Source organism: Trichoderma camerunense, assembly GCF_050948025.1.
Source record: "Trichoderma camerunense strain CBS 138272 chromosome Unknown V8C40scaffold_6, whole genome shotgun sequence".
In the NCBI taxonomy this organism is placed as follows: domain Eukaryota; kingdom Fungi; phylum Ascomycota; class Sordariomycetes; order Hypocreales; family Hypocreaceae; genus Trichoderma; species Trichoderma camerunense.
This window is the reverse complement of record NW_028145364.1, coordinates 279,462-291,872: the sequence shown is the minus strand read 5'-3', so window position 1 is coordinate 291,872 and position 12,411 is coordinate 279,462. Positions and strand designations below refer to the sequence as shown.

The window sequence follows — 12,411 nt, the reverse complement described above, 5'->3', positions numbered from 1 at the left end:
TGCCGTCTCCACTAACAGCTCAGCAAGGAATGGAGTATCTTTGTGGTTGCTTTCTCCGCCCCGACGATCCGTGGACCTTCCCTACCGGGTGTCTGTACGAGTCACTTACGGAAACGGGTTGTATATAAACACCGATATAAGCACCGAATAGAATGTTTTATATGAGTAAATAAGTCTTGAATAATAGAGCTCTTTTATCCTTTTCCCAAATCTGAGCCAATGATTAATCTCCGATGCTAATATGCACATGTCAAGTGACAGAGGTGCCGGTCAAAACGCACGCACTACTGCATTACCCTGGTCTCCTTATGCAGCCGCCACACCCTTTGCTGGCTCTCCAAAGTCCCACAGCTTCACCAAGAGACTGTCTGGATTGGTGGCAGGCTCGTCTTGGGGCAAGAAAACCCTCTTGGGGATCTGGAATTCCACCACCGGGGCTTTCTTAATATCCTTTGCCATCTCTGCGTCCAGCAACTGTGATATGTGTTAGTGAATGTGTCACTGGCCACTGATAGAAGGACCGTCGGGTTGTACTTACACTGGCGTATGAGTGATCGAGAAAGTCTTCCATGTTGTACGACTGCTTGGTAAACTGCTCAGAAAGGATCTTGGCAATCGTTGCAACGTTGGGGTGATAGTGTGACTGCAGCTGAACAATCTCCCACAAGCAGCTGTCGATGGCGCCGGTATCCATGGGATCCGTCTCGGTGGCGTTGAATGGGTCTTCTGCCCCGTTGTTCTGAATGTGCTTCTTCAGCTCCGGATCCTGAACATCTCGATGGATCATGAATGTGCACGTCGGGTGGCGCCTCAGGAGGTTATAAGCCCAAGGAACCACCGTCGCGATGGCACTTGGTGGAGCATTTAATGAGAGTCGTGAGAGCCTCTTAATAAAGCTGGCGACTAGAGCAGCAGGAAGATGCGTTGAGCCAAGGAAAGTATCCAAGAGGCGGAAGAAGCGTGAGCGGTGCTTGGAATGAAGAATATCTTTGTCAAGAAGAGAGTAAAGCTTGGTGTAAAATGATGGGTAGTCTAGGTTTCGCTCCTGGATGAGGTAAAAGACGCCGGACAAAGCCAGCAGGGACATGGAACCGCCCGTGTTGTAGCAGCTCGTCAAAAAGTCGGACAGAACCTCTGGCTTTGTGAACCATGGAGCAATGTTTGTGGATATGGCGCTGAGGATGCGTTTACGCTCGTCTTTGGTCTGCACAATACTCAGAATGGCTAGCCAAGCGTCCTGTCCTTGCCGCTTGTGCTGAACGGCTGATCTCAAATCGTGAGACTTCTTCTTAGGACGTGGGATGTAAAAGTCCTCGAGCTCCTCGGCGCTTTGGGGGACGCCGTCCAAGGCAGACAGCAAAGCATACACTTGGTCGAACAAGTTGTCTGGAATATCATCTTTGTCCAGTCGGTTCAAGATTGCCCTGAGCGCTGGTAAGTATCATACTGTAGGCCAAATTGTTACTCCAGAAGGCACTTACTTTACTGATTTGAAGGTGTAGTACCGAATATCATCATACTCTTCCACATAGGACTCGAGGAACGCTTTTCTCGCATCCTCGTTATCTGATGTGATCAAAACCGCAACAATATTCTCCAGAAAAGCCTGTGGAAATGTGTATTCGTCCTTGTCATAGAGATGCTCTCCTTCTGCCTTTAGAGTCCTCATGCAGAGAGTAAGCGCAGTCACAGCGAGGTCTTCATCCCCTAGCATGTTCTGCAGCAGCGTCTTGTACTGAGAAAACTGATCCTTTAGCCAGCCAACGACCACCGAATCCTTCTCCGATAGGCCTTTCTTTGCGATGAGGGAGCCTTGGGCTAGCAACCGCAGAAAGATTCTGCACAGAGTCACAGCGGCAAGCGTTGACTCTTCCTCTCCATCCTCGTAGCGACTGGTGATGCTTAGAAGAGTGGCAATGTCGTTGTAGTTTTTCTTGGAGTCCAGGATGCCCTGTTCCATGAGAAGAATCTTTGCATTTGGGTCTTCGGCCTCCTCATTTGAAGATCGCCGCCGTTTGGTGACTTTGGTGACTTTGTCGCCCGTGGAAGTCCTTTTGCGCTTCGCGCTGTCTTTAGAGCCGGCAGGCATGATGAGATGTGAAAGAAGAAGAAAAGAAATCTCTGTACAGGCCGAATAGTCTAACAATACTGTATGCGAGAAAAAATAAGACGGTGAATCAGTCTATGAAGCTTTTGAACAACTGCCGCAATTTTGTTTGGCAAGAGTTCTCTGTCAATTGGGCTTTTGATATGAGAGACACAAGAAATTCTTATCTCATGAAAAGATAATTTCAAGATTTCACTGAAGCCTTGCCGTTTCTGGCCAATGAGCGGACGGGCCTTTTCCGCGCCAAGGCAAGGTTCCCGCACTCACTCGGGAGAAACTCGGCTACGCTACAAATCGATTGCTCAACCACCAAAACTCGACCATCACGTGACGCAAACGTGTTACCGAACTAGCGCGATAAAACCTCAAACCTCATTCCCAGCTCCCGATATCAACGACAAGGCCGAGATACCCCGTCCGAAACGTTCTCACAATGGCGTCCCGCTTGGTACGAAGCGCTGTCGGTATGTGTTGGCAGAAGACGGAAACCCGCTGATATATGGCGGCTCACAATCGCAATTGGTGCGCCGAGACGCTGACAATGAGAGCAATTTAAAACTACAGGCGCATCTCCCCTCCTCCGAACCACCATCTCCCGATCCGCCCCGGCGATTACTGCCGCCGCCGTGCGATACTCGAGCAACGTGCCCGCCGAGGAGCCCAAGAAGAAGGCCCAGAGCATCATCGACGCCCTTCCCGGAAGCAGCCTCATCAGCAAGACCGCCTTCCTCAGTGGTGCCGCCGGTCTCTCCGTCTACGCCCTCAGCAATGAGTACTACGTCATGAACGAGGAGACGGTCGTTGCCGTGTGCTTGCTGGCCGTCTGGACTGGTCTGCTCAAGTACGGCGGCCCTGCCTACAAGGAGTGGGCCGAGGCTCAGAACGAAAAGATCAAGAACATCCTCAACAGCGCCCGCGCCGACCACACCGAGGCCGTCAAGACCCGCATTGAGGACGTCAAGCAGATGAGCGGCGTTGTCGACATCACCAAGGCCCTCTTTGAGGTCTCCAAGGTAAATTGCGAGAAGAACCATGTTATGCGACCAAGATGTTGATCCGCTATATAGGAGACTGCTAAGCTTGAGGCTGAGGCTTTCGAGCTCGAGCAGCAGACCGCCCTGGCCGCCGAGGCCAAGGCCGTCCTCGACTCTTGGGTCCGCTACGAGGGCCAGGTCAAGCAGCGCCAGCAGCAGGAGCTGGCCGCCTCCATCATCGCCAAGGTCCAGAAGGAGCTCGAGAACCCCAAGGTTCTGCAGCAGATTCTGCAGCAGAGCGTAGCTGATGTCGAGAGTATGTTTTCACACCAACCGCTTGCTTTTCAAGCTTTGTTTTGCGGAAGATGCTGACGTTTTCAACAGAGATTGTTTCTGCCAAGCAGTAGAGGACGAAACGAAAACTACTAGAGTCTAGATTTCAAGGTCCCCCGCAAACTTTCCTTTGTCATCGAAGCAAAAAACCCCCCTGTGCATATAACACGCACCTGTGCATTAGCCAAATCAATCAAGACACTAGTCGATATTTATTTTCGTCACCAAAAGATGATTTTGACTGAGATGATGAAGTGCATGCTTGTCCTAGTTGCGTTGCTAGGCGTTTAGAGGAAGAAGGGGGGATTGCGGGTGTAAATTATATACTCTGTATTTTTGGAAGATAGGGGGTTGGCAGTTTTGAGAGAATAATAAAAAAACTTTCCATACATGCAGAGAAACACCTCCCTCCATAATGGTTGGTGAGGCCTTTGTTGATCTACTCCAGGGTGAAAAAGGACATAATCCGTCAAGCTGTTGCTTGTTTATTCCATTGATGTTATTCAAACTAATACAACTAACCCTACCTAGCAGTTGATCATATCTACCTACTGAACCCAAATACCCTGCCCAATCCCACCAATGAATAAACACATGCGCACATTTATAAACATAAGTTGACAATTGATAATAAATACAGCGGTTGGATAAAAAACTCCCATCATCCTACCTGAAAGCACCAGTTCTCGCGAACAGGTAAAACCCATCAATAAAAAATAAAAATGAAATAAAATGAAACCCATCACCCTCATTAGTAAATCACCCTTGATTCAGTCCACTTCTTGCCCTCTGCTGCTGCTGTAGCTGGCTTCGATTCAGGTGAATCAGTAGCAACCGGATCTCGCGTCCACCGACCGCTCATCCGTCTTCTCCGGGCTCCCTCGCCCTTGATAGGGCCGATCCACTCCCATGCTCGACCAACCTCGCCACTCCGGCCCTCTCGCTGGCCAGTGCGGACGTTGCTGTTCAGCTCAACGACCTTCTTGACCCTCTGCCAAATCCTCTCGCGCTCAGCCACTTTATGCACCGAGCGAAGCACGTCATCTCTCAAGTTGGGCAGAAACAACCATGCGTCGTCCAAGTCCTCCGCGCCTAGCTCCTTCTGGTTGGCCAGCCGTTCCAGGACGAGGTCAACAAGCGCCGGGACCTGCGCCGAATCCACCAAATGCTGGCGGTATCGAGCCCGTAGGTAAAAGACTGCCAGCACGACGGACATTAAAAGTCCAATTGGGAGTCGATATCTTGCCAGTCCGAGGCGGACGGAGCGCTTGAGCGCGCAGGTGATCGGAAGGCGAGAGAGAGAGCTGGACGATAGCTTGCGGATTGAAATATCGGGGGAACCGGGCGATCTGTGGGATCAGGAGCGGATCTGATTAGTTGTTTGTGTCAGAAAGAAGAGAGATTGAAAATTGGGGAAGGGGGGCATGAGGTTGAAGCCATAGCATCAGGGGGTGCCCCCATTGAGAAAAGGAAGATTCTAAAACTTACGTGGTTGTTGCAATCTCTACAATCACTTCCTCGCGAGTGGTGATTTCGCCAATGGCAGCCACCCAGAGATCTTCAAACTCATCGCTGTTCAGCCGCTTGTTGCGCTTCCTGCTCACAGTCGACTTGAGCTCCTCCTCTGCGATGGCAGGGGAGTCCACTTTTGTGCCAGACTCATCGACCAATTCGCCGCATTCAAACTTGGCGCGTCGTTGTCTTAGCTCCTCAATGGCCCTGTCGGCAACTGCTTGGACTCGGCGTGCCTTTTCTCCGTCGGGCTCACAAGTCGGGGGCAATGGGACGAGGCCGCCGAAAGACAAAGGGTGTGGCTTGAGGACAAAGTCGCTGTGGCAGCGGACAGAAAAGTCCTCGTAGCAGTAAGCGTGCGGAGGGCATGGCTCGCACTGAGGCTCCACGAATGGGATGATGGCGTCCGGCACAGGAACGTCGTCGGGGATGATTTGCGTTGCAGGCCGGCCAAGCCCGCAGTAGCCAACGGCAATCTTTTCTTGTCGGTACCAGGCCAGATAGACGCCGAGCAGAGAGACGAACAGTACAAAGAATGGCGTCTTGAGGTTTGTCTTGCGGGCGGGCTTTGAGTGTCTCCTAGGCACAATGGTGGTCTCTCCCCTCCTGGCTGCCTCCTCTAGCTCCAACTGCGCGTCGGGAGTGAATTCTTCGCCAGCATCCACTTCGAAATCTGGTGACTGGTGTCTCGGCTTACGAGCAGACAGTTCGTGTGATCGCGCAACAGCGGATGGTCGTTCAATGGCCAGGGGCTCAATGAACTCTTCAGGGCGTCGTCGAGTGAGCTTTTCGCCTCTAGCGATTTCGTCGCCCAATCGTCTTCGGCTCGGCGTCTTGAATGCGGGAGAGCCCCTCTGGAATGGGTTGTCGTCGCTAAAGACACTTTCTTCTTCTTCATATTGAGCAACAACAGATGGAGGCACCGCACTTTGAGGCGCATTGAAGTAGGGAGTAGAGGCGTATGGAGTAGCGTTAGCGGTAGCGAACGGAGTGTTTTTCTGGGTGAACGGAGAAGAGGTAGCGTAAAGGGTGCTCGATTGGGGCGTGGGCGCATAGTGAGAGGAGATGGGCGTCTCTTCCTCCTCCTCGGGCTCATCCTTGATTTTTGGCGTCGCAGCTCTCCGAGAACCAGAGCGGCGCGTTGGTTTGGGCGCCTCGTACTGCGGCGCATCTGCCTCATCTTCATCGTAGTGAGATGGCTGGCGGCTCACGGATCGGCTGGCAGATCGCGACGACGTGCGCTTCGTCTTGGCTGGTGCTGGCGCTGGCTCACCCTCTTCTCGCTTGATCCTGCTCGAGGCCTTTCGAGGCGATGCTGATCGACGCGGCTTAGCTGTTGGCGTAGGCTCCAACCCATAGTCTTCCCATCTGCCATTGTCTTCGGGGCTGCCCGCATTCACGATGCCCTGGCTTGATCGCTTCGCGCGAGCGCGTTGAGCGCGTAGCTTCGGGACCTGCGGCAGGATATATTGCTCGACGAGCTCGACAAGCTGGGGCTTCTTGGCCGTGGCCGGATACTCGACGTTGTGCGTGACGAGAATCGAGCGCAATCGCGGCACGGTGACGCTGCGCGGATCGAAGCCGTCTTGGAGGTAATCTTCTGCGTCCGCCATGGTTGCAGTGTTTCTCCCAACAGGTTCTCAATTGGGTTTTCTTTTGTTTGTAAAGACAAAGAACGAACAGTATCTCTGTTCGGTACAGAGCGAAAAAATCACCAAGTATTAACTTGCGTGAAGAAAAAAAAGAGAATTAGAGAATTGGAAGCGCAAAAGGAATGCGACGCAATTTCGCCCGTTTGTCTCGGAACTTGACAGCTAGCCCGAACGAAACCGCCACCAGCGATCAAAACAAGTGACAAGGGGCCCCCAAATAAAAAGGTCCGGGGGTTCTCCAAATGTGAAACTAGCTTCCGGTCTCACCCCCCAGTTTCGAGAAATGAAAGGCGAAGCTTTGGGATTTTTCTGCGACGAGCTGCAGCTGCAATGACCAACGGTTCGTCTGGACGGATGATTGATAATTGTTTTGTAAAGAATAAAATTCTGCTGGCTGGCCGCTGTTGGCCGAAGTCTGCTTGTATGTGAGTTACTGAGGCTGTAGTAGCGCCGTTGTCAGTGGCAACCTCTGGAGCCCTGGGAAGAAAAAAATAAAATAAAAATCCACTGCAGAAATTCTGTTGGGTCCAGGCCAGGCAGATGCCACATGGCTTGGGTCGGTTATCTGCCTGGACTTTAGAACTTTAGACTGCAAGTGGCGCGAGCACAGCCACACCGGGTGCGCCACACTACACCCCGCCACAGCTTGCCGTCATGCCATGTGCAGATGCAAATGCGGCTTCACGTATGATGGAGATGCCAAACTGTCGCATCTGCCATTGAAGGCTCGATTTTGCTGCCGCCTCGTTGCAATGGCGTCGAACAGGGTCCTGATGGCGAGCCCTCGCTTTATTTGTCGTAGCTGCTCTCGTCAGGCACGCGGTTCTGGCTCTTATCGACGATCCTATGCCACAGCTTCTTCCCAGGACATTTACGATGTGGTTTGCATTGGAGGTGGTCCGGCTGGGCTGAGTCTCCTTACTGCGCTGCGTAAGGAATAACTGAGCACACTACTATTAATGTTCAAGCTTCCTAAAGAACGAGTACTAATAATTGTTTATTCTCTAGGCGCTAATCCTACCACATCTCGTCTCCGCGTCGCCCTGGTCGAAGCTCAAGACCTCTCCAAGACAGCTTCTCTCTCCCTACCACCAACACAATTCTCCAACCGATGCAGCTCCCTCACGCCCACAACAGCCCAGTTCCTCAACACCATCGGGGCATGGCCACACATGAAGCGCAGCCGCATTCAAGAGTTTCATGAAATGCAGGTCTGGGACGGCGTAACGGATGCCCGCATCGAGTTTGACTATCAGCTCGGCTCCACGGCCAGCCAAGGAAACGTCATTGCTTATATGGCGGAGAATATAAATATCACATCCGGTCTTCTGAAGAGAATTAATGAAATCGGAGGGGTGGATGTTTTCGACAGCTCAAGAGTTGAGAAGATTACGCTTGGGGAGGAAACCGAGGACTTGGATCTGAGAGAATGGCCCGTCGTGCATTTGCAGGGCGGCAAGTCTCTGGCGGCTCGACTCCTTGTTGGCGCTGATGGCGCCAATAGCCCTGTTCGATCATTTGCGCGTATTGAAAGTCGGGGTTGGGACTATAACCGACATGGAGTTGTCGCAACGCTGGAGCTGGAAGGCGATGGATGGGGAGGCGAGTATCGCAAAACCGCATATCAGCGATTTCTTCCAACCGGACCCGTTGCCATGCTTCCCCTGCCTGGAAACCACGCGACGCTGGTTTGGTCAACGGCGCCTGAGAATGCCTCGCTGCTGAAGAAGCTGTCCGCCAAGGACTTTATTGCGCTGGTCAACTCTGCGTTTCGACTTGGCCCCGTCGACTTGGCTTATATGCACACTCAGGCTACTGGTCAGGAAGATGAGTTTGCCTGGCGGACTGAGCACACGCACTTCGACGCCGAGGCCATCCCTCAACTTGTCGTTGGCGTTCAAGAAGGAAGCATCGCATCGTTTCCACTCAAATTCCGACATGCAGACACTTACATCGGTGAGCGTGTCGCCTTGGTTGGCGATGCGGCGCATACTGTCCACCCCCTTGCTGGACAGGGCCTAAATCAAGGACAGGGCGATATTCAGAGCCTGGTCAAGACCATCGAGTACGCCGTCGCTCATGGCCAAGACTTGGGAACGCAAATGTCGCTCGAGTCGTACAACAGCGAGAGATATGCGGCAAACCACGTCTTGATGGGAGTGTGTGACAAGATCCACAAGCTGTATTCTGTAGAGAGTGGCCCCCTGATTCCCCTGAGATCGCTGGGTTTGAAGGCTGCCAATGCTCTCGGGCCACTAAAGAGCTTTTTCATGGAGCAAGCCTCTGGTCGGGGATTGAGAGTTTGAAACAAATTTCTGCTTTGCAGCTGCTGTATAGAATAAGGCCTCATCGCCAATCCATCCGCACAGAAAAGCATGTCCCCTTCGAAGAAAGGAAATAGCCCAATTGTATCAATACCACATCATCTCATAAATCGCGCATTCACTTCCATGCAAATGACCATGGGGCATCGCCATATATGAACATGACAAAATTCTTGAGAGTATTTACGAAACTTCTCCCAGTCAGCTATGGCTACAGACAAAGAAAACGAAATTCTAATATTTTTGCCTTCCACCTCCTTAGTTTTACCTGTCAACCTCACCTGTACCGGCATGTTAGCAGTGGATTTCTCAATCATCATATCCGTTCCATATGGGTGATACGTACCAAACACAAGATCCATAGTACCGATTAAAGCGACCGCATCTGCCAGCAAGTGACCCTTGGCAACGTGGTCAAAGCCACCCAGGTGAGCAAAGCCAGGAGCACGGATGTGGCACCTGTAAGGACGCTCACTGCCGTCACTGACCAGGAAGACACCCATCTCGCCCTTGGGCGCCTCCATGACGGAGTAGGTCTCTCCGGGGGGAACGGCGTAGCCCTTGGTGTAGAGCAGGAAGTGGTGGATCAGAGCCTCCATGTTCTCCTTCATGGCAGCTCGGGGAGGAGGAGCGATCTTGTAGTCCTCGACGCGGACGGGGCCGGCGGGCATCTGGTTCAGGCACTGGTGGATGATGCGCAGCGACTGTCTGAACTCCTCCATTCTGCACAGGTAACGGTCGTAGCAGTCGCCGTTGGTGCCGACGGGGACGTCGAACTCGACCTTGTCATAGGCATCATAGGGCTGGTTCTTGCGGATATCGTAAGGAATGCCAGAGCCACGGAGCATGACACCACTGAAGGACAGGTTCAGAGCATCGGCGGCAGAGACGACACCAACACCCCTCAGACGCTCAATCCAGATACGGTTATCAGTAAGCATCTCCTCAGTCTCGTCGATACGGTCTCCGAACTGGGTAGCCCACTGGTAGATGTCGTCTAGCAGTCCAATGGGGATATCCTGGTGGACACCTCCGGGACGAACGTAGGCGGCGTGGAAACGAGCACCAGAGACACGCTCATAGAATTCCTATCCGAGTATACAGCATTAGCCACACAAAACCGTCATAGTCTCATAAATTCTGCATCTGATTTGGAGTCGCATACCATGAGCTTCTCACGCTCCTCGAAACCCCACAGGAAGGGCGTCAGCGCACCAACGTCCATGGCGTGTGAAAGAACCGACATCAGGTGGTTCAGGATACGGGTGATCTCGGCAAATAGGGTTCGAATATACTTGGCACGGTCGGGAATCTCAATGTTGAGAAGCTTCTCAACGGCAAGAGCAAAGCATTGCTCGTTGGTCATCATGGAGACGTAGTCCAGACGGTCAAAGTAGGGCAGAGCCTGAAGATAGGTCTTGTATTCGATCAACTTCTCCGTGCCTCGATGCAGCAGACCGACGTGGGGATCGGCTCGGATGATTTCTTCACCGGACAGCTCGAGGATTAATCGCAACACACCGTGGGCGGCAGGGTGCTGGGGTCCGAAGTTGACAGTGTAGTGCCTGACTTTGCGATCCTCGACGCTGTTGTCGCGCGGCTTTTTGTCGGTGGTCGAGGGCTCGGACCTGGAGGGGTAGCCGTACACATCGCCGGTCTGTTTGAAGTGCTCGTCGGTGGGAATCAGCCGCGTGCCGGTATGCTCGGGTGTCGCATATCTCCGCAACGCAGTTGATGAGAACGGGCGAGCGGCGAGAGATGTGGCAGGTCGCAGACATAGTCGGCTGGCACTCTGGCCAATGAGTCTGGGGAGGATGGCCATTGCGGAGGATCGAAGCCCTGTCGGGAAGAGCTGGAGATTAGGCGCTATGGACTAGGGAGGTGAAGGAATTCAATCCCCAGAAGAGCCTCTGCTAGCCCGAGATCAATGGCTGGTTAGACGGGTGATGCTCGCCTTGGAGTTGGTGATTTGAGAATCGGGGAAGCTTGCAGTTCCGTGATGGTGGGGCGGCGGGATATCATTTTTGCGCCGCAGCTGGGGGAGCCAATCAGCGGGCCGCAATTGGCAAAGGGCAATTTGGTTTGCCTCATAGACTTTTGTAGAGCCACTTATACTGGTGATCAACAAACCACAAACAAAAGTGGCTTTACTTGCCAATTATTTCGGGTTATTATGACTGTAGAATTAATTGATATAAGCATTATATTTTTGTTGTTACAGAAACAGTGATTAATAAATTGAAGTGGACCTCCCTCTCTAACGGCAAAGTATATACTGATTGGCCTCCCCCCAAGTATGACTCGGAACCACTTCAAATCTTCCTAGCTCTCTCCAACCAATTACTCGCAAAACACTGTATCATTGTATAAAAACCATCCCCATAACATTTACTTCAAATCGCTTCTCAACAGGCCGAATCGAACCTCATCCATTATCTCGCCATTCTTCTCAACCGCCCCTCTTCCCCTCCCCTCCAGCTCGAAGCCGCACTTCTGTAATAGCTTTTGGCTTGCAATATTACTCGCATACGCTTGCGCTTGTAGGCGATGCAATTTCGGCCATGTTTCAAACGCCCATCTCGTGAATGCGCTAAGCGCTTCAGTTCCATAGCCCTGGCGCCATACTAACGGTGAGAGGTAGTAGCCCAAGTCCCAGGTCCTGTAGAGGATATCTTCCAAAGGGCGAGTGCCAATGCCGCCAACGAGGAGTGGTTCTGTTGCTGAAGGATTGCATGGGCAGCCTGGCTTTATGAGTATTGCAGCGGCATGAGGGTATACGGCGGAATCATCGTCGTGAATGCTCCGTTTGATGAATGCTTCGGCGTCGGCGGTGGTGTATGGGCTAGAGAAGCGGTCGCTCATGAAGCTGGCAACTTGATCGTGATTTGCGGCCAATGCCAAGGCTGGAGCATCTGACATGAGATATCGCCGTATAATGACCCTCTCAGTTTCGACTAGAATAGTGCCGGGCTCGATGCTGGGAGGGCATGGCGATGGTAGGATTCTGTCTACCACTTTGCTTGGCATGGCGACAACTTCAAAGGTAGATACCTGCTGTACCTGGAAATTGCCTTCCACCAGATTGCAAAAGAGTAATAGTAGAAGTGAAGTGTAAGTGTCTGTTTCGAAAGGGTAGAGTTTGCGCATTCAAATAGGAGGGTCGTTGAAGGATTGACTAGAGTGACTCACTGGTTAATGGTATCGGCGGTTCAGCCCAGTATGGTTAAGTGGCGTGTGACTCTTCATATTTCATTACACCAGCGATGGCAGTAAGTTATCATCGTATGGCTTATATTTACGTTCAAAGAGATATTTAGATCTTAACAAACTGTATGGTATGGTATGTGGCCATTGCATCACTTATTTGTAAGTGTCCTGTACCTCTCCCAAACTCAAGCTATAGTATCTCGACGAATTCAACACTACTTGCATCTTTCCCTTATTCCTGCTTTCTGAGATTTACCTCCATTTTTTATTCTTTATAAACTAGAACGAAGGATGTACAATAA

General features: G+C 51.9%; 7 protein-coding genes across 7 annotated transcripts; 2 read left to right on the top strand and 5 right to left on the bottom strand.

Annotated features, from left to right (window-relative positions):
* Positions 1-142: 142 nt before the first annotated feature.
* V8C40DRAFT_240423 (ribosome biosynthesis protein NOC4) lies at positions 143-2,270 on the bottom strand. The gene is made up of 3 exons (XM_083214793.1): positions 1,482-2,270; positions 539-1,424; positions 143-474 (listed from the first exon to the last, which is right to left on the bottom strand). The coding sequence occupies exons 1-3, from the start codon at positions 2,087-2,089 to the stop codon at positions 307-309; spliced, it is 1,662 nt and encodes a 553-aa protein (XP_083074687.1). The 5' UTR covers positions 2,090-2,270; the 3' UTR covers positions 143-306.
* Positions 2,271-2,488: 218 nt separating this feature from the next.
* On the top strand, positions 2,489-3,803 carry V8C40DRAFT_240421 (F1F0 ATP synthase subunit 4). The gene is made up of 4 exons (XM_083214792.1): positions 2,489-2,571; positions 2,672-3,120; positions 3,175-3,397; positions 3,466-3,803. Exons 1-4 carry the CDS (start codon positions 2,541-2,543, stop codon positions 3,486-3,488), a joined length of 726 nt encoding a protein of 241 aa, XP_083074686.1. The 5' UTR covers positions 2,489-2,540; the 3' UTR covers positions 3,489-3,803.
* A 61-nt stretch (positions 3,804-3,864) lies between these two features.
* V8C40DRAFT_240418 (Man1-Src1p-C-terminal domain-containing protein) lies at positions 3,865-7,046 on the bottom strand. The gene is made up of 2 exons (XM_083214790.1): positions 4,903-7,046; positions 3,865-4,763 (listed from the first exon to the last, which is right to left on the bottom strand). Exons 1-2 carry the CDS (start codon positions 6,537-6,539, stop codon positions 4,166-4,168), a joined length of 2,235 nt encoding a protein of 744 aa, XP_083074684.1. The 5' UTR covers positions 6,540-7,046; the 3' UTR covers positions 3,865-4,165.
* Positions 3,907-4,162, bottom strand: V8C40DRAFT_240419 (uncharacterized protein). Its single transcript, XM_083214791.1, has one exon. The coding sequence runs from the start codon at positions 4,155-4,157 to the stop codon at positions 3,963-3,965; it is 195 nt and encodes a 64-aa protein (XP_083074685.1). The 5' UTR covers positions 4,158-4,162; the 3' UTR covers positions 3,907-3,962.
* Positions 7,047-7,140: 94 nt separating the features above from the next.
* On the top strand, positions 7,141-9,335 carry V8C40DRAFT_240416 (uncharacterized protein). The gene is made up of 2 exons (XM_083214789.1): positions 7,141-7,508; positions 7,587-9,335. Exons 1-2 carry the CDS (start codon positions 7,238-7,240, stop codon positions 8,882-8,884), a joined length of 1,569 nt encoding a protein of 522 aa, XP_083074683.1. The 5' UTR covers positions 7,141-7,237; the 3' UTR covers positions 8,885-9,335.
* Positions 8,687-10,852, bottom strand: V8C40DRAFT_240414 (nife hydrogenase-like protein). Its single transcript, XM_083214788.1, has 3 exons — positions 10,068-10,852; positions 9,249-9,990; positions 8,687-9,183 (listed from the first exon to the last, which is right to left on the bottom strand). The coding sequence occupies exons 1-3, from the start codon at positions 10,722-10,724 to the stop codon at positions 9,167-9,169; spliced, it is 1,416 nt and encodes a 471-aa protein (XP_083074682.1). The 5' UTR covers positions 10,725-10,852; the 3' UTR covers positions 8,687-9,166.
* Positions 10,853-11,100: 248 nt separating this feature from the next.
* V8C40DRAFT_240411 (acyl-CoA N-acyltransferase) lies at positions 11,101-12,083 on the bottom strand. The gene has a single exon (XM_083214787.1). It carries the CDS (start codon positions 12,047-12,049, stop codon positions 11,291-11,293), a length of 759 nt encoding a protein of 252 aa, XP_083074681.1. The 5' UTR covers positions 12,050-12,083; the 3' UTR covers positions 11,101-11,290.
* Positions 12,084-12,411: the final 328 nt, after the last annotated feature.

What these genes read in the sequence shown, in the direction of transcription:
- V8C40DRAFT_240423 (XM_083214793.1), bottom strand. Translation starts at nt 2,089, where the DNA reads ATGCCTGCCGGCTCTAAAGACAGCGCGAAGCGCAAAAGGACTTCCACG. An exon ending in TACACCTTCAAATCAGTAAA is followed by an intron (nt 1,425 to 1,481) that starts GTAAGTGCCTTC and finishes ACCAGCGCTCAG; the next exon opens with GGCAATCTTGAACCGACTGG. An exon ending in TCGATCACTCATACGCCAGT is followed by an intron (nt 475 to 538) that starts GTAAGTACAACC and finishes CACATATCACAG; the next exon opens with TTGCTGGACGCAGAGATGGC.
- V8C40DRAFT_240421 (XM_083214792.1), top strand. Translation starts at nt 2,541, where the DNA reads ATGGCGTCCCGCTTGGTACGAAGCGCTGTCG. An exon ending in CCCTCTTTGAGGTCTCCAAG is followed by an intron (nt 3,121 to 3,174) that starts GTAAATTGCGAG and finishes TCCGCTATATAG; the next exon opens with GAGACTGCTAAGCTTGAGGC. An exon ending in GAGCGTAGCTGATGTCGAGA is followed by an intron (nt 3,398 to 3,465) that starts GTATGTTTTCAC and finishes CGTTTTCAACAG; the next exon opens with AGATTGTTTCTGCCAAGCAG.
- V8C40DRAFT_240419 (XM_083214791.1), bottom strand. Translation starts at nt 4,157, where the DNA reads ATGGGTTTCATTTTATTTCATTTTTATTTTTTATTGATGGGTTTTACC.
- V8C40DRAFT_240418 (XM_083214790.1), bottom strand. Translation starts at nt 6,539, where the DNA reads ATGGCGGACGCAGAAGATTACCTCCAAGACGGCTTCGATCCGCGCAGC. An exon ending in GTAGAGATTGCAACAACCAC is followed by an intron (nt 4,764 to 4,902) that starts GTAAGTTTTAGA and finishes CTGATCCCACAG; the next exon opens with ATCGCCCGGTTCCCCCGATA.
- V8C40DRAFT_240416 (XM_083214789.1), top strand. Translation starts at nt 7,238, where the DNA reads ATGTGCAGATGCAAATGCGGCTTCACGTATGATGGAGATGCCAAACTG. An exon ending in GAGTCTCCTTACTGCGCTGC is followed by an intron (nt 7,509 to 7,586) that starts GTAAGGAATAAC and finishes TTTATTCTCTAG; the next exon opens with GCGCTAATCCTACCACATCT.
- V8C40DRAFT_240414 (XM_083214788.1), bottom strand. Translation starts at nt 10,724, where the DNA reads ATGGCCATCCTCCCCAGACTCATTGGCCAGAGTGCCAGCCGACTATGT. An exon ending in AGGAGCGTGAGAAGCTCATG is followed by an intron (nt 9,991 to 10,067) that starts GTATGCGACTCC and finishes ATACTCGGATAG; the next exon opens with GAATTCTATGAGCGTGTCTC.
- V8C40DRAFT_240411 (XM_083214787.1), bottom strand. Translation starts at nt 12,049, where the DNA reads ATGCGCAAACTCTACCCTTTCGAAACAGACACTTACACTTCACTTCTA.